The following is a 25,447-nucleotide window of genomic DNA, read 5'->3' as shown; positions in this document are numbered from 1 at the left end:
AGAAAGAAAGAAAGAAAGAAAGAAAGAAAGAAAGAAAGAAAGAAAGAAAGAAAGAAAGAAAGAAAGAAAGAAAGAAAGAAAGAAAGAAAGAAAGAGGATCTGAATTTCATATTAGTTGCATTAGGATTTCAGACCAGAAATGGTTTTCCAGGCATGCTCCCACGCAGTTTTCATCATCACAATGCAACCTTGCAACAGGGAAAATTCTGGGAGAGAAACAGACAATTAGTCTTTGTGAAAGAGTGTTATGGTCTGAATATTTCTCTATGTCCATATGATGAATTGCATTGTGGTAGTAAAAATGCTTAAAGGGGGATTTTAATGTCTCACTATGATAGATGTGGCTGTTTACAGGAAGAAAGTCAAGGTTTGGCCCATGTGGGTGGATTAAGGGGGAATATAGTGTGTGCGTATGTGTGTGTACTTGTATTACTCATGTTGTGGGGACATAAATCTTTTTAAACAGTCACACTGTGGGGACCTGCCTCTCTTTTGGGGACAAAGAAGCAAGCTCCAGTTGCATGAATTGCAACATTTAAGTTGGTTTAAGGTTAGGGTTAATCTAACCTTAAACCAACTAAGCAAAGTAAAGTCGAAGTCATGGTTAGTCTCCGGGAAACAAATGCAAGTCAAAGTAAAAATCTCTATGTAGAAACAAGCTTACTTTCTATGACTCTGTTGCGTTTACATTTTTCCTTTACCCCTTTTGATACTTCAGAGCGTGCGCACAAGTGTTGCACTGTATGACTACACACCAACTGTGCCTTCTTATTGTGTGTGGCTTTGTTCAAGGACTTCTGGAGATGGATGTAGTGACAGGTTTAGAGAGCTGACTCATAAAAAACGTCCATCTCCACTGGGTCTGTAAAAAGCAGCAGCACGAGGTTTTAATTGTTTCAGAGATATAAAATACAGAAAGGCAGGGACAAAAGATTAGAGACATGAGAGGGAACACTTGTAAAATCTGTCCTCAGAAGTCAGACTGGTCCTTTCAGGAAAACCTCTCCGTCTCCCTGTTTCTTTTTGTTTGCTTGGTATGTCTTTGCGTGCTCATAATTCTTGTTATTTTCCGCAGGATTATCCCTCATATACGACATTTGGCCAAAACCAGTATGCTCAGTATTATTCCACCTCCCCTTACGGGACGTACATGACCTCCAACAACGTGGATGGCACCGGTTCCACAGCAGCCTACCAGCTGCAAGATCCCACCCCCGCCATAACCGGACAGGCTGCTGAACTTCACCCAGGTTTGTGTTAACATGGGCATAGTTTAGAAAGAAGCAGTCGAGTTACCAACACCACACCCCGGCTCTAACTTCATAAATATGCAAACAAATGTCAAAAGAATTTTTCACCACTTCTGATTGCGGTTTCATAATCTTGTTTCCACAGTTTTAAGTTAACCGAGTTCAAAGCCCTCTTTCTACGATGATGAAGCACAGGAAGTAACTTTAGACTGTAGCCATAGTTACCTGGCATTGCGCTGGCTAATTGGAGAATCGACATGTGTTTACATTAGCGTCCGAGACTTTGATTAGAGACAAGTCACGTTAAATATTGCACTTTGGTGGGCAAGCCGGAGGAGAAAGTGGGAAGCAAGAAGGACTTAAACTGCACACTTGTGCTCAGGAATATGGATTCGTGTTCGGCTTTTCGTTTTTTCCATATTATTATTTGGTTTATTTTGGCTGTAATTCAGAAAGCCTGATTAAAGGAGCTTATCATTCTTCCTGTCACTAGCTCTTTTTCTTCCGCTGGCTTTCTCACTTTTTCTCTTTCGCTCTTTGTCCAGTAGTGTCTTTTTTTTATTTTATCACCAACTTTTTCTTGTGTGTGAGTATCTTTATCCACCCCCCCCCCCCCCCCCCTTTCACTCTCTCCACCCCCCCTCCCTTTTTCTCCCTGATTGAGACATAATAATATGCGAGCCGAAGCTCAGAGTCTGGTTCTAGTTACCGCGCAGCAGTGGGAGCATATGGCGTTAGGAAAGCGTGCGTGTGTGTGTGTTTGAGCCTTTGGGAGCATTCCCATGTATTCTCCTCAAGAAAATTCTATGTACTGTATCTTAGCAAGAAGCATCACATTACCTAACCTAACTAATTTATTGCACACTTCAATCTTCCCACTCCCCTGTTAAATCTTTGCATGTGCACGCTGTCATGAATCAGTCAGAATACCGGTGGTACTTTTGTTTAGGTTTCTTGGTAGCCTTTAAGTTGATCCGTCATGCCAATTACCTTGAATTATTAAACCTGACAACATGGCTTATTACTGTACAGGGTTTGAATTATTGCTTCTCCTGAAGTGGCTACAACTCCAGAGCACCTGTGGGATCACCTCAAACCACATCATTAGTGCTGCTTTTAATGGAGTGACTTTAGTTTGTGATTGCTTGTGCAGTTTAAGACAGATATTTGATCACATGTAAATTTAAAATGTTTCAAAAGCCCTGTGTGTGTTTATATACACTCTCAGGGGACTTTGATACAGTGCAGAGCCCTTCCACACCCATCAAAGAGCTGGATGACAGAGCCTGCCGGAGTGGGGGGTCTAAGTCTCGGGGCAGGGGCCGCAAGAACAACCCCTCCCCTCCTCCTGATAGTGACCTGGAGGTAAGAGACTAGAAAACATACACTGAGAACACCGAGATTACTGAATGAATGCTCCCTTCAATTCTCCATGGACACATGGTATTTTCTTTGATCTTTGTCCTGTTTCTTTACTTTAGTCTCCAAATTCAATCAAGCAGAAGCTATTAGAGTCATTGTCATTGTCAATACAGGCCTGAATGTATATATTGGCCCTTATTTGCTAATATGCATATATGTAAAACAAAACAAAAAAGTGTAGATGCTATATTAACAGCAGATTTATAAAATCTGTACACCGGACTATTTTATTTGTACTACTGCGCATTATATTAGTAAATCAAACTGTGAAACAGCAGGGTTGTGCAATCTGCATCCTGCTCCGTCCCACTATATAAGGAAGCATTTACCGTTAGATGGAATTAGATTAGATGGCAGGGGGAAAAAAGAAAGAAGTGGTGACAGCGTTGTGAGAGTTGAGCCTGCATCTCTAAAGCAAGAAAGCAGGAGACAGACTGAAGAAACTGAAACAATCGCTTCCAAAGACGAGGACAGAAAAGGCGCCCTCTTCATAAAGCGAGGCTCCGGCTGAAATAACAGAGGTTTAGAATATTGTTTCTCCTGAGAACGCTCACTGTGGCTCAGGTTTGGACATCAAAGCTGATGTGAAAAAAAGGCTAACAGAATATAAGAAAAAGAAGAAAACAGATGGACGACAAGGAGAACATGATCTGTCAGCCTGTGATGAGAAACTCATTAAAAATAAATAAAAAGCACCAGTGGGATAGTGCCAAGATATTAGACTGTAGGTGATGACATCCAGCAATAATAGAAGTCATTTTTAATGGAAGACCAGATATTTTAAGATAAGAGAAAATGAATGCTGGGATATGTTTAAGTAAAAACTTTAAAGTCTGCATCTTTATATCTCCTACTTTGTTTTCTTTACATACAATTTAATTTTAGGTTAAAGCCGACTGTAATTCTGAGCATTTTATTGATTTATGGTGTTTTTGAAAGCAATAAATAATAACCAATAGGCAATAATAGTAGTATAATAATCATGCTATCATCTTACTATAATGATTGTAGCCTATGTTTGTCTGTTTCCTAACTCCACCTAGACAATCATAATATTTTCATGTACAGATTCACTTCTACATTTGTTCATGAAGTGTAAGTAAATTCAGGAATGAAAATGTTGATAAATCAGAACATTTGTACTTAATAAATAAATGTACTTATTAAATAAGGGCCATTTGTAAAATCAGAAGAATAGATTCAAATTTCTTGCATTGTGTCTTTTTTGTTGTGATGTGCAGAGGGTGTTTGTTTGGGATCTGGATGAGACGATTATTGTCTTCCATTCTCTGCTCACAGGCTCCTATGCACAAAAATATGGCAAGGTAAGACTGTTTTACTGTGTTTACTTGCTACGTTAAGTTTACTGTTCGTAAAGCTTCTATATGTATCTACGCTTGACTGCCCATTGGATTCACGAGCAATGAACCTTCACATCGTGCCAGATTTAAAGCTTGAGCATCAGTTTGACTACTAACACAACTCATAATAGATCATCCATTATAACTGAGCCATCGAGAGGAGGGCCTAATCTTGAACTTTACAAAAGGTGGGCATGAAAATAAAGCCAGTGTTGTTTCTTGAACCTTCAACTCCCCAAGTGAGTCTATTCATGTGGATACTCATTTTAAAAATCTGGTACAGAAAGAAAACGAAAATTGTTACAGTAGAACAGGAGGTAAACTCACCCAGTTAAGTGATGACACCTAATGTTACGCATTATTAGAGGTGTGGCGTGTTGGTGCTGACACCAGCAGCTGCACCCAGCAGCTGTCTGCTAAGCTGCACCTCAGCTATGTAACGCAGCCCTAAGTACACCAAATGATTCGATAGTTTGTGCAGCTAGCTTTAGCAGCAATAACTTGTTAAATTGTTTGATGTCCACAGCACTTAAGTGGCGTTTAGATCTGGACTTTGATTGCCTTGTTTGTTTGTTTGTTTTTTCTTTTTCCTTTTTCTGTCATTCTGTTGTCGATTTGCTGCTGTGCTTGAGGTCATTGTCCTTTTTGTGACCCAATTTGGGCCAGCTTTAGCTGCTAGACACATGGCCTCAAATTTTACTCCAGAACACTTTAGTATACAGAGCGGTTCATGGTCAACTCGATGATTGCAAGGTGCCGAGGTCCTGTAGCTGCAAAACAAACCCAAATCATCACCCTGTGTAACCGCTGTGGCAGACAGTTGGTATGAGGCATTTGTGCTGATATTCTGTGTTTGATTTTCTCTAAACATCACACATTATGGCCACACATCTCCACTTTGGTCTCGTCTGTTCAAAGGACATTGTTCTAAAAGTTCCTGTGGTTTGTTCAGAAGCAACTTTACATCCCTAAATTCTGCCTCCATGTTCACCCTGCCTGGGAGCCTTTCTTCTGGTAACACTTCCAAGCTAGCAATTCTTGTTCAGTATTTTTTCTAATTGCATTGTCATGAGCATTTAGTATGCTACCACAGACCTGTAAAGTCTAAGATGTAGCTCTTGGGGTTTTGGCTATTTGTCTGAACATTTCACGGTATAACTTTAAGGTGAATTTGCTGGGGAGATTTGGGCACACCTGAATGATCTGCACTATTAAACAGCTAAAATTCCTGCTGTTATAAGGGCGCTCACACTTGCTGCATAGTTAATCAAGGGTATACTTACTCTCTTGAAGAAAATATATGGTGGTGGTTTACTGTTCAGGCTACTGTGCCCTGTGGTGTAGTGAGGTGTGGAGCTTTTTTTTTGGTGGTACATGGCCACATTCTGAAAACACATCCCACCTCTTCTTATTTACAGGTGGAAAATAACGTTAAATGCTAGGTTAAATTTTAGCTTTGAAAGTTAATGTTTTCTTGAAAAGATACAATCAACATAGATTAAAATTGGTAATTTACCATAAATTGGTAAATTATATAATGTAGTGAGGATCTATCAGTGAAGCAGATTTTTAGGGACCAATACTCCACCTTCATACACCATCTCTGAAACCAGAGTTTCCATCCTTACTTTGATTTTGACAATGAGCATGCAAAGTGAATAAGCTTCATTTGTCTCTGTAGATTTTTCAAAATGACATCAGCCACTTCAGGAATGTTACGGTCAATTTGGGATGATAATCTAATGGATTATGAAACAAGTCTTTAAATTGCCAATGCTTTCTTTAATTGAATGATAATTTAATGTGCTAATTTCTTACTTGGGCTGATGTTTATTCCACTTTTCTCTGTGAACTTATTTGGTGGTCTCTCCTTCTCCCATAACAGCATCCCTGTTTATAGTTCCCTTTATTTTAATAAAAAATGTTCTTGGAACTGATCTGTGGTCGTCCCGCGTAGCCAAGGCTGCAGATTTTTATTGGGTGATGTCGTTTCCTGTGGGCACCGGCGTGGCCACCAGCCCGCCTGTACGGACTTTGCATCATAAATCCGTTCTGATATTGCTGTTTGGCAGTCGAACAAAAGCTGGCACAGCGTACGCACAATTTGGAGCCCGACTTGCATTTAGGCATAGGAGCCCAGGCTTTTTACAAATAGGGTTTGCAGGCATTGATGTGCTTCCTAGTTGTTCTGCATTTGTGGACTTTAAGGTTTGGCAATTGGGATTTAATGGGCATAAGACAGGCCCTGGTGAGTTGTAAAATGCCATGTTTAGAGCGAGGGCACACGTGGTCTTGATGGATAATTCAGCCTCTTTGTGTTGTATTTTCTGTAGAGAAGCACTGAATTGAATGGTAATATCAAGAAGTGAGGTTTTGCATTTGTCTTGACTTGCAAACTAGTGAATTAGATGTTTCCAAGAACTCAAATCGGGGTTTAATGTACCCTCTCATAGCACGCCATGTCAGATTACCCGCATGGCTCATGACAACTGGCAAATCATCTGCATTAAAAAAAAAAAAGGATATGCCTCCTAATATTTGCCTGAAAATATTTGCGAGAGAATTTTTTTCACCTTGTTTTCTGCCGCTGCCCTTGAGAAATATAGCAGCAGCTGTGTCTGTTCACACCTCACCCAAAATAGTGTTTACACTATTAACATAGAAACCACAAGACCTAAGTGCCCCTCTCATGGAGCTTTGAGGATACAGCTGCTCCAAATGATGTTTTGCCTTTTTGTCAATACAAGCATAGACGTCTTTATCGCACAAGCCAATCTCACTCTCTGTTTCTTACTATACTTAGTATGCTGCTCACATCATGAGGAAGTGTTGAGTTTCCAGAGCTTAAGTGATACCAGCGAAGGTGAAGAGTGCATCTGGATTTTTGTGCAGTAATATTATAATAGTTATTTAGCAATAACAAGTAGGAGTTATTGACTTTTGTATGCGCGTAGAATATAGCCAGTGATGAGTCATAGTGGAGATTTAACAGATGCTCTTCAATCTCTGTCATTCACTGTGTGTCGGAGATAACAAATTTCAGTAACATGTGTTGTTATGGTACAGAACTCATAAGTATATGTGGTGACAGTTTTGATTAAATGAAAAAGACTTTAGGCGATTGTCCTCAGTCTTCCTCACCGTTAGCAAATTTCTGATTTAAGATGCACATCCTTTTGCACTTTCTGACATTCATGAATGCCGCCAGTTTCTCTCGCTTTCCGTGCCTGAGCACCTCGCCTGCTCACTTTCGCTCTCCTTCCTGTTACTTTCTTTCTATTCTGGTCGTCTGACAGCGTCAGCGAATCGTGCGGCAAGCTGTCGACCCTTGCTGACCTATCACAGATGATGGTTTTTGCAGCTGAGCGCTAGCCTGGCAGTGCAGGCCGCGTTCTCCAGAACGCCCGCACACACACACACATAGACACACACAAACCATTCACACACCACATACACTCCAGGTATCTCCCTTTGAGGGCACCTACAATTTGCAACACACACACATGGAGGGACACAATCTTGCTCTCTCCCCCCCCTCAAAACGTAAGGAATGCTGATGGGACAGAACAAGTGCAACCTGTCTGTCAGCGTCTGCAGTGATGAGCGGAACGTACCAAGTATACAAATAGGGGTTTGTTGAGGGTGGGGGGTCTAAAATGTTTTTTGAGGTGGGAGTAAGTATTAACTCTGGAAATTTGTTGTCATGTTGATGTCATGATGATGTTATCTTCCTCTTCTCTTAGGACCCTCCCATGGCGGTAACACTGGGTCTGAGGATGGAAGAGATGATCTTCAACTTGGCTGACACACACTTATTTTTTAATGACCTGGAGGTGAGTCACAGCTGTTAACATTGTCAACAGTTTTTGCTCCGTCTTTAGCTTTTGCACAAAGCGTAATGTTGAGAATGTCATTGTTCCACTGATTTGATATACACACCTTATCATACACCAGCTTGGACTGAGCAAACGGTAGGGCACACCACTGTCAAAATTCGTGCTCACAGTCACATCTAAAGCCAATTTACAATCAACAGTTATCTTAACTTTTGACTTTTAAGTTAATACATCGTCTTCTCGTTTATCTGTATTTGTTTCTCTATTGTTTTCTCTTGTTCTTAACTAATTGTGAAGCACTTTGGTCAACTCTGTTGCTTTTAAATGTGCTATAGGAATAAAATCTGAATAGAACTGAATTGAATTAACATAATGACTTTGGGCTGTGGGAGGAAGCCTGAGGTCCAAACCATTACCCAGTTAGATACAACTGCTGCCCTCTAGTGGTGAAAATGAAGTTAACATACTGTAAATGTCACAACATGTCTATATTCTATCTTCGGCACATTGTGCTTGCAATAATTGTTATTTTTATGTGTATCTGTATACAGGAATGTGATCAGGTGCATATTGATGACGTGTCATCAGATGACAATGGCCAGGACTTAAGGTGATTATTTAAAAATTAACTTTTGTGTAAAGTTGTAGTATTCATTCATTTCTGTAGATCATATATTCAGATAAACATTAACAACATTTGTCCAGTTTGTGTTTTAATATTAACTTGATGACTAAAATTTTAAAAGTATGTAGATGATACTTAACTGCATTCTTACAAATAAATGCTTGCCGTTATGTTTGTGATACCAATACCAAAATACAAATAACCATCTTGTTGTTTTTTTTTCTACCAGAGCAGATTTCCAAATAAAACATATTATTATTATTGACAGTACTTACAGTTTTGCAACTGATGGCTTCCATGCAGCTGCAACCAGCGCAAACCTGTGCCTGGCTACGGGCGTCCGCGGTGGAGTCGACTGGATGAGGAAACTGGCCTTCCGCTACCGACGAGTCAAAGAGTTGTATAGCACGTACAAAAACAATGTGGGGGGTAAGCCAATCAGAATAGACTCAGAACGGAGTTGAAAATGAGTTTTACTTTAGTTAAACTCTACAGGAGTTGAAATGTTCTGAAATTATATTCACACTCTGTCTGGGAAAGGGGGGAGCATTCAGTCCTGATCATCTATTAGATGTTAAAAAACTGTTTTGTTTTGGGGGGGTTTAACTTTGTATAGGACTATTTAAATATTCAAGTTAATTAATAACAGAATAGAAGAATAGAATAGTCCCTTGCTGTCACAGGGAACACTGTGCAATGAAATAGTGGAACAGTATAGACACAGATACAAATACAGCAAATACAGCTTATTTTTTATTGCTCAAACAAAATTGGAGTGCATTGTAGAGTGCTTATAGAGTAAAGAAGTTGGTGCTGTGTTTTAGGTCTGCTGGGTCCTGCTAAGAGAGACGCCTGGCTGCAGCTCAGAGCTGAGGTGGAAGCTCTGACTGACTCCTGGCTCACCCACGCACTCAAGTCCCTGTCCATAATCAGCTCCAGGTGCCACTTTCCATTTTATTTCCACGATTTACACAGATGGCAATGTCTCTTCTAGTCCTCTCTTCCTTTGATTTCCGTGGTTAAGAGTTAGGGTTGGACCTGAGCACCAGTGGACACTAGAGGCACTCGGGAATCTATTCATGCATTTACCTACCCACCTCCACTGTGCATAATATGGCCTATTCTTTCTCTTTGTCCCTCAGGAGTAACTGTGTAAATGTGTTGGTGACCACAACACAGCTCATACCAGCGCTGGCCAAAGTTCTCTTATATAGTCTGGGATCTGTTTTTCCTATTGAGAACATTTACAGTGCAACAAAAATAGGTAAGCACACGTAAACACACGCATCTGTACACAGTCCATGAATTTAAAACAAAGACTAAATTAATGATTTCATTCATGGACTGAATTAAATAATACAATATATTGTGGAATAGAAGTCATAAAATAGTAACTGGATAGATACAGTACTGTGCAAAAGACTTGAGTCACTCCTCATATCTTTGTTTTTCTAGGAAAATGGGAAATAGGTGCAATGATTTATTAAAACATGCATAAACACACACGGGAAAACAGTCCATTTGTACAATTCACACAAGTTTGAAAGTCAGTGTTTAATATGACCACTTTTATACACAGCCTGGACTCTCTTATTTAGGCTTTCTGGTAGATTCCTTGAGCAGCCATCAGGAATAGTTCTCCAGGCTTCTTAAAGACATTCAAATCTCCCCCTCTCCGTCAATAGAGTGTGTGTGTGTGTGTGTGTGTGTGTGTGTGTGTGTGTGTGGGTGTGTGGGTGTGTGGGTGTTTTAAATCCAGGTATGCTTTTACTGCATCCTTTCCTTTTTTTATGCTTGAATGACTCATAGGTCAGTGTTAAGATGTTAAATGGCTTAACAAGCAAAAAAATCATCCCTGTGAAAATGATCAGATATAAGAACTCGACTGAAAATGATGAAAAAGCTGCAAAAAATAAATAAATATCGAGACCATTGCTAAACAAACTGCAAGATAATCTGGATAGCTAGAAGCAAGTAAGGGGTGACTCAAGACTAATTTAAACGTGTGCTCTTATACTACTAATGTCAATGATTTTGATTGAAAGGGAAGATGATCTTTTTGAGGTGGATGACGTCACACAATCCGAAACATAGCTCCACCCAGCAGATGTTTCATTTGCCACATTAGGCGAAGTCACCTGTGTGGGTGTTGAGTGTCTTTAGTATGACTTACTTATCCCCACACTTACAGTATTCTTCCAGCATTATATCCGCACTCAGCTCGTGCATTCCCGATCTGGCCTCGACACACATGTCGCTCAGGCTGCACGTCTACACTCTGAACGGACTCTAACCTCAGCTGGTTGTGACAGTGTACCGCAACCATGGCCAGTGCTGACTTATTGAAGAGTGGAAACAAAACAACTCAGACTGGGGTTTGGGTAGAAAGATACAACACTCAGGAAATGTATGTGTGTGTCACTATGTGATATGCCTTGATTCAAACAGATGTAACAATCTGATATCTTTAAAAGCTAGTGTTTAAGGTCAGATGCCACGCCACTTCTGGGTACGCTATTTTTAACTATTAAATCAGTAGACACCATCTTGTGTGTTTGTGTGTGTGTTCACTTCACCCTAGTACGCACAGCTCTGCCTCTTCCTGTGTTTTATTTCCATCTAAACAAAGGAAAAACCTGTGAAAGCCATTTGTTTGTCTCCAGGCAAAGAAAGCTGTTTTGAGCGTATAGTCTCCCGCTTTGGCACAAACATTACATATGTTGTGATTGGCGATGGAAAGGATGAAGAGCATGCCGCCAGCCAGGTAAACAAATGACACCTGAACTTTGACCCCTCTGACCATGTGACCCTCCTTCCTCCCCCTTGTTTATTTGTTTTTTGCAGGAAAAGAGAGTTGCTTTGAACGCATAATGCAAAGGTTTGGCAGGAAAGTAGTGTATGTTGTAATTGGGGACGGTGTGGAAGAGGAACAGGCGGCCAAAAAGGTAATGGACCCGCAACCTCACCGTGACCCCCGCCTACTCAGCACAGCGTGTGCTCTGATTGGACGAAGCCCGCCTTTCTTTGCTGCTGCAGTTTTGTGTTGGTCCTTTACTTTTTCTGGTCTACTTGCTTTGGTTTTTGTTTTGTTTTTTTCATGGGGTGACAGGAGACTTTTGCAGCCGTCAGAGTGAAAATTTGAGAATGAGCCTCAGCTGCTGATGGATATTTTTGCACCAGCTTTTTCAGCGTCAGCTATTCCAAATTTGTGTCAATAACAGATTTTTATTAGATTGACATTGGCATCTGCAATTGTGTAATGAATGGCTGTGTAAATGTACACGCTGACTGGGCTGTGAACGGCCTCATTTGTTCAGAGCAATGATCCTGCCGTATCCTGTGACGTGTCTCCTGTTATGTGTTTTTAACTGATGTTGTAGTTGTATAACAAAAAAAAGGGAGATAAGTAGTGATCTATTTTAAGTTTGCTACACCAGAATATTTTCTTAATCCTCTCTTCTACAGCTTTGGGTTTCATTCATCGTGCTGGGTGCTGGGGTTGTTAAAAGATGGCTTTGCATTTTGGGATATACTCTTTTTTTTTTACTTTCTTACTGAGCACTAAATACATTGGATTTGGATGGTTTTCAACATTAGCATCATCTTAAAATTGGTTCAGTCCCCCTCCTGGCCCCCATCAGTCTACACACAATACTCCACAAGAACCTAGTATAATAGGATTTTGAAGTGTTTTGTCAAGTTATTAAGAATAAAAACCTGGAATTACCCATTTGCATGACTACCCTTCACTTGTGTTAAAGCTCCTTTGGCAGCAGCGAGCGGAAATGAACCTTCAAGCTTTCATTTGAAGATTTCTCCAGTTCTCCTTAGCAAAATTGTTAAACATCAGCCAGCTCAGTCAGACATTTTCAGGACTCTCCAGAGGTGTTTAGGTCTGGACTCTGGCTGGGTCAGTCCAGGAGTTTTCCCAGAGCCACTCCTGTGCTTTTTTGGCATTGCACTAGGGCCTTTTTTTCCCTGCTGAAATATAATCCTGAGCACTCTGACAAAGGTTTTCACTCAGGATTTCTCTATATTTTCTGCCTTCATCATTCCCTCTATCCTTACTGGTTTCCCAGTACTTGACAGAAAATTACTGATGGAGCATAATGCTGCCACCTCTGTCTTTGACTGTAGGATTGGAATTAATGAGGTGATGCCCAGTGCCTAGTTTCCTCCATGCGTCTGTCTTCATTTTAGATCAGATTGGATTACTGTCTTAATGAATGTTTCTCCCATCCCTACAAAGGAGTTTATTCATAGTGACTACTGGGTTCTTAGTTACATGGCCTCCGTCCCAGTTACGGAGTTTGGCTGAAACAAGGAGAACATTTAATAAAAGTAGGAAGCGCCACAACTGTGAGTGTCATAACAACAGGTTTGTTATCATCCATCCATTCATCCATCCATCAATCTTCTGCCACTTATCTGACACTGGGTCATCAGTCTATTCACAACACAGGGGTCATGTTTACCTCTGTAGCATCCCCTTTTCTTTTAACGACAGTCTGTAAATGTCTGGGAACTGAGGAAACCAGCTCCTGGACCTTTGGGAAAGGAATGTTGTTCCTTTCACACAGTCCAGTGTCATAGCATCAGAAATGCAGGCTTTCGAACTGAACACTCTTGAATCCATTTTACCAAAATTTTGATTCATCTGACTGCAGAACAGTTTTCCACTTCCAAAACTGAGGTTATTGTACTAAAAATCTTAAAGATACAGTGTCTAACCAGATGCTTACTCTGGATGGCTTTACCTTGGCCTCCAGTAACACTGGGATGAGTCTTGGAGTCTTTTTTGACCAGGATGTCTCCTTCAATGCACATATTAAATATTGTAAGGTAAAGACCTTACAATAAAAAGCACCTTGAGGCAACTGTTGCTGTGATTTGGTGCTTTATAAATAAAACTGAATTCAACCTGATGATCTTTTCATACCCAATCATCTTAATAGCCTGCGTCAAGTTAACCTGATAAGTAGCAAACTCTTCATCTACATATTTGTTTTAGCACCACTTTTAGGCTTTTCTTGTCCCCATCCAAACTTTTTTGTGATATTCCGCTGCCATCAACTTCAAATAAGCCAACATTTCTCATAAAATGGTATATTTTCTCAGTTTAATATCTTTATTAAAATATGGGTTTATGAGATTTGCAAATCATTGCATTCTGTTTTTATTCACATTTCACAGAGTGACCCAACAGTTTTTTGGGGTTACGCATGAAGACAATGTTTCTGTCTCTAATTTTAGTACAGTATCACAGGACTCTGAAAACTCTGTTTTGTTATTGTGGAGTATTATGTGTAGACTGTGTTTAGAAAAAAACTGAATTCATTTCAAGATTAGTCTAAAACATAATAAAATGTAGAACAGGATGTAAAAACTTCCCACATACAATTTTGGCACTACTGTTAAAGCTTTTTAGGAAACTATTGACTTCAAGCTACAGTCAGCAAAAAGTTAAATTACCTTAGCATAAAGGCCGGAAACATTGGGGAAACTGGTGTTTTAAAAAGTAAAAATTTCTTAGTCTTTACAGCTCACCAATTTAGTTATATCTTGTTGATTTAATTATAATGAAAACAAAAGTCAAAAACAACAGCTGCAGGAATTTTCTATGGGTTATATGAGTGTTTCAAAGTTATCCTTCATACATTTTTTAAAGTTCTTTGTACATATTATTGCTGATACATATATGTTACAATTAAGTTGGTGATATTGAGAATTGCCCTTTGTAGATTTTTGTGCTTTTTTTAAGGCTAAGGTACCTATTTTTAAAAGTTTTATGCTAAGCTAAACTGACGAACCGCTGGCTGTAGCTTCACCAAGAGGGGAGAGATGAGTGATATAAATTATGTCATCTGATGTAACCTTCTGAACAGAAGGATAAGCATAATTCCCAAAATGCCACCCTTTGTCTTAAAGCCTTAGAAATGCATGGATTTTTGTTTGCAGTGCAGCTACAAGCTACAGTAGTGTAGCTTGCATGTGGTTAGGCGGTGGTGGTGTGCAACAGTGATAATTGTACGTCTGATTTTAATGATGTGTGTCCACTCCGCAGCACAACATGCCTTTCTGGAGGATATCAAGTCACTCTGACCTGCTGGCATTACACCAAGCACTGGAGTTTGAGTACCTGTAACTATTATAGCAATATGGACTCATTGCATTGTCACATGGACACGGTCAGCCAGGCAGCCCCTTTCTTTTGTATAACTATTTAAGAACACACGACACTGCAAGTGTTTCTGTGATTACTTTCGTTTCCTGTCTTGTTTTTGAATGTCTGGATTTACAAACTCGTAACGGTCTTAAGAGGTTAAAGGAGGTAAAGAAGAGGAAAGTGGGATTAGGAAAAGGCTATCCGATACATCCTTGCTCAGCCCCCCTGGTCCTGATGCTGGGGACAGACCTCTGAAAATCCAGTCTGCTGTTCTTGCAGCTGTAGCAGGCTTAAGACCTTCCTTGGACTGGGAGGATTTTTTTTTTTCCCTTGAGATCTAGTTTGTGGTCAGAGCACCCAGGTGGAAATGAGGACTTGTGGCATCACTTGGGGGGGGAAGATCATTGGCTATGCATTAATTTGAAGGCTTCTCTGTACAGACCATATCATGTATACTGGGATAACAGCTTTTTTTGTAAGGGTTTTGTTCCCAGTGGTATAATAATCACGACAAAAGAATGCAGTCTGTGGTAGAAATTTGTGTAAATTATTTACAATAAACTTACATGACAGTGGTAGGGTTTTGGGGTTGTTTTTCTTTTTCTTTTTGGTCAAATAATTGGAAATTTTGAGGCTCTTTTGTTTTTTCCTTCTGGTTTTTGTATTTTGTTTTCTTTCTGGTGGGTGGGGCTTGAAGATGTGCATCATGATGTGTTGTGCCTTAATGTGTTTGAATGTCTTTTCTTTATTCAGAAATGTCTATGTATGTAGATATAAAGGAGAAAACTTATCCACATGACCTATGCATCTTCTTTCATAAAAGAAACAAGATCCTTAGCACAACCTGTGATACTCTGAAACTAAAGTCACAAAATGACAGGGCTATAATAAGAAGGGAGAGCACACTGAGCCTAAAGCTAGAGTTTAACATCCCTATTGTGCTCTACCTGAACAGATTGCCTTTGAACCTTATACTGCATACCTGACTCCTCTTAAGGTTATTTTCATGGTTTTTGCTTAAAAAAACATGAAAACCCACATGCTGATGTACTGAGAGAGATGACAAACAATAGAATATTTTGATTTTTTTTTCTAAATTCAGAATAATAACTGTCCCATATTCAATATCCATTTTATGTACTTTGGAGAATTCTAGGCCTTTGTTTTAATTTGATTACGGTTTATTTATAGCTCATAAAAACCATCAGAATACTTGATTTCAAGCAGTATAAACACTCTTTTGGTCTGCTCAAGTACCCACAACCTTAAGGAAGACTGCTGACTTGACAGTTCTCCGGGTCATGATCATTAACACCTTCCATAAGAAGGGTAAGCCACAGAAAGTCACTGTTGAAAGGCTGGTTCACAGTGCTGTATCAACAGATATTCATGGAAAACTGACTGGAAAGGAAAGTTGTCGTAGGAAAAGGTGCACAAGCAATGGGGATGCCCGCTGCCTTGAGGGCATTGTCAACAACTTGGGTGAGCATCACAAGAAGTGGACCGAGGCTGGTGTCAGTGCAGGAGACACCAGATGGAAAGAGGCTACAAATGTCACATTCCTCATGTCAAACCACTGCTGAACCAGAAATGCGAGGAGCATCTTACTTGAGCTGAGGAGGAAAAGAAATGGACTGCTGCTCTGTAGTCTCAAGTCATCTTTTCAGATTAAAGTAAATTTGGGATTTTCGTTTGAAAATTAAGGTCCCCGAGTCTGGAGGAAGAGTGGAGATTAACCCAGTGAAGTTTTTTCAGTCTGATGATTTGGATTTTCATGTCAAATACTAGTGTTGATGGTAGTCGGTCCATTATGTTTTATCAAGTCCAAAGTCAATACAACCATTTACCCGGAGATTTTAAAGCACTTCATGCATCCATTTGCTTACAATCTTTATAGAGATGCCAATTTCCTTTTTCCAGCAAAACCTGGCTCCTGCTTGCAGTACCAAACCTAATCGCTTCCCAACTGAATCTAACATGAACACGTGTTCTCTGTAGAGTTGCTAAAGTCAAAGGGTAGATGGAAAAATAATCTGACTCCAAAATACAGACAATCTGAAGGCTGCTGTCAAAGCAAACTGGACTTTGATTATCAACTCAGCAAGGCCACAAACTGATGCAGTAATTTGAGGCAAAGGAGACTCCATTGAGTTCCATTTAAATGAAGCTGGGCATTTCTGTATTATAAATTAATGATCTTAGGAAATATTCTAATTATCAGGCTTGATGTATGATTTCCTTGAGTTATAACCCATTATAATTAATTCCAAAATCAAAGGATTGAAATATTTCAAGTCATACTTGATAAAAGAATTATGCAACAAACTCGTGATAGTCTGGCTTTTTGGTGTACTCGATTGTAACCTGAGGAAACTTATGCAAACCTGCCAAGCTGCACAAGGTAAATGGTAAGCTTCTCGTGCAAAAGGATTTCACATGCATCATTTTATGTAAAAAAAAAATAATAATAATAATAATACATAAGCGCTGTTTATTAGAACTGGTTTTCATGTCATTTTTTGACACTAGTACTATAGCAAATAGAACAATCTAGAAAACCAATTACTTCGATGGTATTCATCTCAACTATTTCATTTCTCTCCAATTACGTAACTGTTATTCCTTTATATTCTTTCTTGGATAATGTTCCATTTAAGTGTTCATTTGATGTTTGCGTTTTAACATTTCAAAGCTCTGTTCAATGTAATACATTGAGAGGCATTCAGTATTACACGAAAAACAATTTATATAAGTTTTTAAAGATGTTTTGAAAGCTTCAACAATGTTCATTATCTGACTGGCTTTTTAGTTTTCAGTCAAACCAGCTAAGAGACAGCAACACTCCATGGAGCCTAAATCATAGTAAGTGGACTCAACTTGAGGTCAAGTTAAGGTCACCAGGATTTGAACTTTTACTAGATGCTCCAATGGTGTGAATTTCAAAACTGCGCATTGCACGGTTCAAGTTTCACTCATTCATACCCACAAATTTGGGATCCATGCTGCTTGACCATCAACGTTTTCTGGCTAAGCAGTAACAATGTTATCCAGAGGGCAAAGAGCTTTTTCAAAATTAAAAATAAATAAATCTGAAATTCTCAATTTGGAGAAAGAGCTCATGAAATGATGCACTAACCAAGCAACAAGATTGGTACACAGTAAAATAATGCTCAATATCTAACCAAGCAACTCAAATCAATAACACACTCCAGAGCTTCATTTCATTGTTTTATTGACACTTCATTTCTTGGACTTGAAGTATTCCTCAATAACATCCTTGGCCTGGGACTCCTTGCCATAATCCTGTAGGGGGGATAAATAAATAAAATTAAGGTCAACTGAGCCCAACATCACAGACATGTATGCCTGCAAACATTAAACAGCCATTTGGAAATAAATGTAAGTTTATTACGCAAGGGAAACATAACGAGCTACAATTAACATGTCTCCAGCTATATTTAAACACTACTTGTTTCAGTCTTTGTCATAAATTATGGCTCAATGCAGTGTGGAGGTCATCAGCTTGTTACACCGTGTCAACAACTCACCTCTGAATTTCATTTAGTTCAGGCACACATGTTTACTGCAGCTGTGGTATAGGTATGCTGCTTAGACTGAGTTAAATACACCAACCCTGATTTTATAACTACACTAGTGATGACACCGTGGCTCGCCTTCTAACTGGTAATCGTAGGTTTGAGTCTATCACCCCATTTCTCACTGGCCTCCAATTAAACACTGCATTGATTTCAAAATCCTACTGCTTACTTATAATACTATCATACTATTCACACGTCTGATTCAATCCAGACCTTCAAGTCTCGATTGAAACCCCACCTTTTTAGCTTAGCCTTCCCGGCCTCCTACAGCATGCCTTTTAAGTGTACTTTCTTGCCCTTCACTTTCTTTGCCTATATTGTTTTTATCATTAAGTCTTGCTTGCTTATCTGCGTACTTGTATACTTGGTTAATCAATGCCTTCCACCTGCTAGCTTCTCTGCTATCTGCTTTTGTACTTTACTACTGTTTTATTGGATGATGTGAAGCACTTTGGCTACCTCTGGTTTTAAATGTGCTAGACAAATAAAGTTGTATTGTGATCATTAAAGGGAAGAGGAATTGCATGGATTGCCTTTATAGCACCTTTTTTGCCTACTGTCATTTGGTACTCTATGTAGCCATCCTTAGGGACCCCGGACACCACAGGCAGATGACGGGGCTTGTACGCTGGCTCCTCTCTAGCCAGGAGTTAAACAGCTGCATGGCATGAGGCACAGCAACTGCACTTGACTGGCAAATATAGTCCTAACTCATAACTCTGTTTCTTTCGCTGTTATGTTACGTGGGATCTCATTGAATTCCCATTTAAGGTTTCCTATATAGATCAAAAGGCTAATCAAGTGAATTCAGACTAGCCAAAGAAAGAAAGCAACATAATTACCTTAACAACGACGCAGCTGCAGCCAACCACCTTGCGTGGTTTACCCTCGCGGTCGATCTTGCACAGACCAACCCACTCACCAAGCTTCTTGTTGTCATCAACCTGCCAGAGTTTAAAAGGTCACTTCAACTTCATGAATGAATTTAAGTCAACACAGTAAAAATAATAATAAGCACGGGTAGAATAGTGCATTATAGTCCAAGCTCAACTGTATCTCAGACAGAAATTGGGTAACAATTGGCAATCTCCTCACAGTGTTCAGTAGAGGGAGCCAAATTGTCATCAGCGATACAGCAGTGCTACATTCACTTTATGCAACTGGTTTAAAAAAAATAAATAGAAGAACGCAGTCCAACTGTCCATGAACATCAAACCAAACCCAAGCAAATTCAGTACCTTGATGAGATTGATCTGATGCTCGGCGCAGAGGGCCTCCACCAGCTTGACGTACATGGGCTCATCGCAGTTGGCAGCAAGGACGCAGAGATGGGCCTGACGTCTATGAAAGAACAGGGGAAAAAAAGAAAAAAGAACTCACATTAAAAGGCTACTACATTATACCATTCACACTTTAAACTGATGGGATGGCTCCGATGTTTTAAGTTAAAGCTCTCTAAAAGGTTTAAGACTTACTTGTCCAGAGCCTTGGCAGCCTCACGGATACCGCGGGCTAGGCCATCGTGGATGAGTGCGGTCTTGAGCACTTCAGGGAGAGCGGTGTTGACATCCATCACACCTCCGGCAGGACTGCTGTTGGAAGTAAGATTAAAAAAAAAATCTTACAATTTTGAGGAAGATGAGCACAAGAAATTGGGGCCTCTTCAGCTGAGCTTTTGGCATGTCAGAGCGGCGAGCGTCTCACTCATTGTAGAGTGAAGGGGTATCCGACAAAAGATGGGATCATCAGTCATGCACAAAAGCTCAGCTGGCAGAAAAACACAATAATGAAATTTCAGAATAATATCCAGACTAAAAACTTAAATCTATACCAGGTTTATCAAGCCTTCCTGCATCTAAACTGGACTACGACGGTTTGGAACTCCTCTCTTGCCAAGTTACAATTAGTTGTAAATACTGCAGCCAGACTGCTGACGACATGATATATTCCATCAAGGTGTACATGTTTGGCTTCTCAATCATTTAAATCTGAGCTGAAGAAAGGCCAACTGAGTCAGTGTTCTACACAACACTGTCACTAGGTTTCAAATAAGTTACTGCTAGCATGTCAAAGCCCTTAAATACTTCAGATCAGTGAGAAGACTTCAAGTTACTGAAAAACATGCCTGTTTAAGACTCCACATATATTTTTCATACATAGCTGCACTAAAGGCAGGACTACTACTTCTAAACCCTTTGACTGTATTCACATATGAAGAGCAATATAACAAAGATCAAGGTGATTACACTAGTGATCATTAAAGGGAAGAGGAATTGTAAACGTCAGTGAAGCTGCCGCATATCAGTATCTCAGGTTAATTTTAAACTAGATTTACTATTGTGTGATTGTATAAACCTGTTAAACATTAGCCCCCTGGACCGGACTATGGACATGCCTTAATTATGAGCTTTCTATTATGTGCCTTTCTCTCATTTTTGCACACATTTCTTGTGACTGTATACATTTCTCCTGTTTGCAATTTATCTGGCTGGTGACCTGTTACATTTTATTCCTACACAGTTGGTGTTGTACAATTGCGTTGTACATGTACAATGACAATAAAGGGCTATTCAATTCAATTTTATAGTAAATTGCTACATGCGTGGGGGTAGTATAACTGAACCTCTATCCCTGCTAAGCTAGCAACTTGTCTCATGTGAAATATTCTCTTTTATGCTATAAAGCACACTGTTACCAAAAAGCTTATGTTTACAAGGTCACTATCCTCTCCTAAACAAATTTCAGCTGTAGTTTAACTACGGCTCGTTTAAGTAACTTTTATTATCAAGTCATCATAGACACAAATGTCTTGCTCACCCTTCCTCGGCCATTGTAGATTTGCGATGGATGGTGAACTAAAAGTTCTGCAATGAAGAAGAAATGTGATATAAAAGTTATTATCCATTGTAAAGCGCCAACTCTTATGAATGTACAACTTAGGATGTTTGATTAATCCAGACGATTGTGTCAGGAGTTGAGGGAACGCACCTTTCCTGCAGATAAGCAGCGAGTAAAGAGGACGTCATAAGCCCGCGACGCGAATTTAACACCAGCAGGCCCCATCTGCGCCTCACTGTGGCGCCAGCTAAGTTGCCTGTTGTAGCTTTAGTTAACAGCTGAAACTACAAGTTGCCTCCTAGATATTATTCAGGCCTGCCAATACCGGCGAAAAACACGTTTTATGACCCACAGACACAATTCAGACAAATACATCTCAAGGACAGATGCACATTTATTCATGTCGTTAGATAAACTAGTCATATGGGGTACTTCTTAATGTCATTCAACATTTCCCATTGGACATTTTCACAGTGTAAACACTGATCCTCCTCAGAAACAGTGGATTTTGATCTTACTGGAATTTTCTTCCTTTACATGTTTAGAGGAAAACAAGCAAACCAAAGAAGTTTAAACTTTAAGAAAACGTTAAAAAAAGATAAAACGTAAATAATAATCCATAAATGCAAAAGATGCATAATTTTCCTCAGAAATGTGTTTTTTTTATTTTAGGAAATAGATTTTTTCAATAGAAAACATAATAACATAAAATATGATCTCCCCTACCAACTAATAAATAAATAAATACATTTAACCAGCCCTCACATGAATATGGAAACAACAACATGAGATGAGTAGAAAACAAAACAGCATACAATACAATAAATAAGCATCTTCTTTGATGTGTAGATAATCAGAGCAAATTCATAGGAAGAGTGATGCTGTATTTTTAAAGGAGCCACATTAAACCGTGACAATGCTACTTCCTGGCTTTTTAGTGAAGTGGAAAAAATTGCCCCCTAGTGGCTGCGGGGGCCCTATGCATCTCTAAAGTCTACTTACAGCAATAAATTGCTCTGCAGAGAACTTTATAATGCATGATTTAAGACTGCATCACATTTTATTGTACTTGAGCTTCATTGGAGCTCTGTGAGCTTTAACATTAGACACTGATTTTATCATTTCAGCTTTAAAGTCAAAAAGAATTGCCTGGATTTAAGCATATTTGCACTGCAGAAGACATGATGTGGATTGCACAACACTGGACATTATATTCTTCATTTCCAGTTAATACTTGTACAGCTGCTGTTATTGTGTATATATTTATTTATATTTCTTCATACATTCTTATATAGTTCTATATTGTGTATTTTGTTTTCAACTTTAATTTATATATTTTATCTTATTCTTTCCCAGTTAAATTTACCCTTCATTCTATTTTGTGTTGTACAGTTATTTCCTTTTTAACCTTAATTTATATTTTATTCCTTCCTAGTAAAATTTACCCTTTTTAATTTTTCATATTTATTTCCCTTTTTAATTTTTCATATTTATTTCCTATCTTATTCATAGCCTTTTCCTTTTTTTGTTTTCTTTAGGTCACCAGCAGTTGTCCAAGCATTTCACTGCATATCGTACTGTGTATGACTGTGTACGTGACAAATAAAATTTGAATTTGAATTTGTCTTTTGAATCTTTTTCTCTCAAATTCACACCAATTTTCATTTCGCATAAATGATTAGTTTAGAAATTTGTTAGTGAGTTTCCATTCTTCATTTTACTACAACAAATCAAAATACTTTTTACACCTGTTCTGTACGGGATGTAGTCATTCCGGATTCAGACAGGGGGAAAAAGTAAACAAGATAGCAAAATTGCCAGGATCCTGGGTCATTTTACCTAGCGTTCTTAGTTTTCCTGTGTTCCTGTGTCATTTTAAGTTAATTTGTTATTCTATGGGTCCTAAGTTGTTCAGGTTAATTTACTAGCTTTCCCCTCATGTCTTTATCCCCCTTTGTCTCCCTCTGTGTGACCGTGTATATAGTGGTGTGAGTTATTGTGCTTTGTTCATACTCCTCATGTTCTGTGTTTTCCTCTTTCCGTCATGTTCTCTCTGTGTACTCTCTGTGTTATGTTTAAGGTCCGTGTCTTGGTGTCAGCATTTTCAGTTTCATGTCCTCTACGCGCTGTCATGTGTAATTGTCCTCAGTTTGTCATGATCTGGCTGTGTAGCAGGCAGGAAATAGGACCCAAACGCAAACTCACGGAAAACAGGGCTGAACTCAAAATACAGCTTTATTGCTGATAAAGATGACAACGATACAAAATAACATGAAACTAAACTGGGAAGAACTAAGGAACGGACTTACAAGGAAACACACGGAGGGGCACACAGTCATGAGGGAGAACGCGACACCGAACCGAGGGAGACGCAGACATAAATACACAGAGGGTTAACACACGGGGAACACAGCTGACACAGATAACCATAACGAGACAGGGCAGGAGTGAACATAACATGACGCATACAGACGAGAGATTATCAAAGTAAAACAGGAAGTACACGGAGGTTCAGACAGGAGGAGAGAGAGCACAGGGAGAACAGACATAACAGGCTGGGGAAAACATGGAATAAACACAAGGAGAGACTAGGGCTCACAAATACACAGAGGGGCACACAGGGGGTAAGATTCACAAGGGGAAAACACTTAGGGAACAACGTAACAGAGCAACCCAGGAAACATGGCCTAAATAAGGAACAAAATACATGAAACTAAGAATACTGGGCCAACATGGCCCAGGATCATGACACAGCTGTGTTCCCCGTGTGCTTCCACTTCCCTCATTACCTTCTGTGTATTCATGTCAGAGTCTCGCTTTGTTCCATGTTGCATTGTCCCTCATGCTGTGCGTTCCCTTGTGTGCCTCACTGTGAAGTTTAGTTTGTATTTTCCCAGTATAGTTTAATTCTGTATCTTTTCCTCGAGTCTGCAATAAAGCAGTGCTTTTGAGTTTATTCCCCGTGAGTTTGGGTCCTCTCCTGCCTGCACACAGCCGAAACATGACAAAAATAACATCATAGTTTACCCTCACACTATATCTTGCAGAGACGAACACAGTAACTTAAACAAGTACATCTTAAGGACAGACTCACATTTAAGTGCTTAGACACAATTTTTATTATATTAATGCAATATTTAAATAAAGGTTGGTCAAAATAATTTAGTCATTCATGAGAAGTGATGCATTAAAGTAAACGCTTTTAATAATGCCACTAAGTTTAGATATGTACTGCTTTAAAGCAAGAACATAAGGTCACAACAGCTGCGCATTAACTGATAACTGTGTTCCTAGCAATGCAAGGACACTATTTCTATGCCTATCTACTTGTTAGACTATTATCCTGCTTGTGACATAATCACCCTGTTTATCAGGTCACGCGTGTTGCCTTCTTGTTCAAATAAAGATGTGATCTAATTTCCCATCAGAGAATTTCAAATCCTGCAATGATTTACCCAGATGTCAATATGTGCTTAACTTGTTGTCCATTACAAACATAAGTATTCTCTAATTCTCTTTTCTAGTTCTGTTACTGATATTCACTAATGTTAGAAAAAAGGCAATATTTAATACAACGGGCCAGGAAGTGTTTTCATAATGTCCAGACCCTCTGGCCTCCAAAGTAATAAGACTCTTTAACACGCAAGTGAAATATACCTACCAGCCACTTCATAAGGTACACCTGTTCAATTGTTCATTCACTCAAATATCTAATCAACCAATCAGGTGGCAGCAATTCAATGCATTTAGTAGGGTAGACATGGCTAAGACAACCTCATTAAGTTCAAACTGAGCGTCAGAATGGGGACGACAGGTGATTTAAGTGGCATTGAATGTGTTAAGCGTTAGGGCCAGATGCTTTTGAGTGTAGTTCCACATCGGTAGAAGATCAGTTGAACGCAGCCTGCCTGAGTAATGCAGTTGACAGTGTCCATCCCACAGTGTGCAGATGTGTACTGATGGCTGCTTCCAGCAGGACAAAGCACCATTCCATTCCTCAAAGCACAAATCATCACAAACTGGTTTCTTCAAACATGACACTCAGTTCACTGTCCTTAAATGCCCTCAACAGTCACCAGATCTCAATCCAGCAGTGCACTTTTAGGATGGGGAGATTCACATTGTGGCTGTGCAGCCAACAAATCTGCAGCAACTGTGTGATGCTGTCATGTCAACATGGACAAAATGTCAGATGAATATGTGTCACACAGAATTAAGGCAGTTCAGAAGGCAAAATGGGGTCTAACCATGTACTAGCAAGGTGTACCTAAGATGATACCCTATGGAACTCCAAAGTGTTCAAAATTAAATAAATAAATAGGTCAAGATGAAATAAATAACTATGTGAAT

The 25,447-nt window shown here is 39.4% G+C and overlaps 2 protein-coding genes across 9 annotated transcripts in view; one reads left to right on the top strand and one right to left on the bottom strand.

The window, feature by feature from the left end:
• The window catches only part of eya4 (EYA transcriptional coactivator and phosphatase 4), a 50,569-nt gene extending 35,120 nt beyond the window's left edge, over positions 1-15,449 (top strand). For 5 of the 8 annotated variants that reach the window (XM_013913972.1, XM_013913970.1, XM_013913969.1 and 2 more), the window contains 9 exons: positions 1,076-1,250; positions 2,479-2,615; positions 3,914-3,997; positions 7,777-7,866; positions 8,421-8,479; positions 8,763-8,923; positions 9,319-9,433; positions 9,637-9,758; positions 11,339-13,347. In XM_013913972.1, the coding sequence (XP_013769426.1) occupies positions 1,076-1,250; positions 2,479-2,615; positions 3,914-3,997; positions 7,777-7,866; positions 8,421-8,479; positions 8,763-8,923; positions 9,319-9,433; positions 9,637-9,758; positions 11,339-11,628 (1,233 nt within the window). In that variant the 3' untranslated portion in view covers positions 11,629-13,347. Of the gene's footprint in view, positions 1-1,075; positions 1,251-2,478; positions 2,616-3,913; positions 3,998-7,776; positions 7,867-8,420; positions 8,480-8,762; positions 8,924-9,318; positions 9,434-9,636; positions 9,759-11,157; positions 11,259-11,338; positions 13,348-14,558 lie in introns of those variants that run through there. The other 3 variants (XM_005745551.1, XM_005745552.1, XM_005745553.1) reach the window with 3 other exon arrangements.
• A 2,426-nt stretch (positions 15,450-17,875) lies between these two features.
• Positions 17,876-21,286, bottom strand: rps12 (ribosomal protein S12). The gene is made up of 6 exons (XM_005745550.1): positions 21,248-21,286; positions 21,077-21,123; positions 19,735-19,851; positions 19,498-19,600; positions 19,102-19,203; positions 17,876-17,963 (listed from the first exon to the last, which is right to left on the bottom strand). Exons 2-6 carry the CDS (start codon positions 21,088-21,090, stop codon positions 17,901-17,903), a joined length of 399 nt encoding a protein of 132 aa, XP_005745607.1. The 5' UTR covers positions 21,091-21,123; positions 21,248-21,286; the 3' UTR covers positions 17,876-17,900.
• Positions 21,287-25,447: the final 4,161 nt, after the last annotated feature.

Source organism: Pundamilia nyererei, unplaced genomic scaffold, assembly GCF_000239375.1.
Source record: "Pundamilia nyererei isolate P.nyererei 1_Seehausen unplaced genomic scaffold, PunNye1.0 scaffold00161, whole genome shotgun sequence".
NCBI lineage: Eukaryota > Metazoa > Chordata > Actinopteri > Cichliformes > Cichlidae > Pundamilia > Pundamilia nyererei.
The sequence above is the reverse complement of the archived record's forward strand: the minus strand, read 5'-3'. Positions and strand labels throughout refer to the sequence as shown.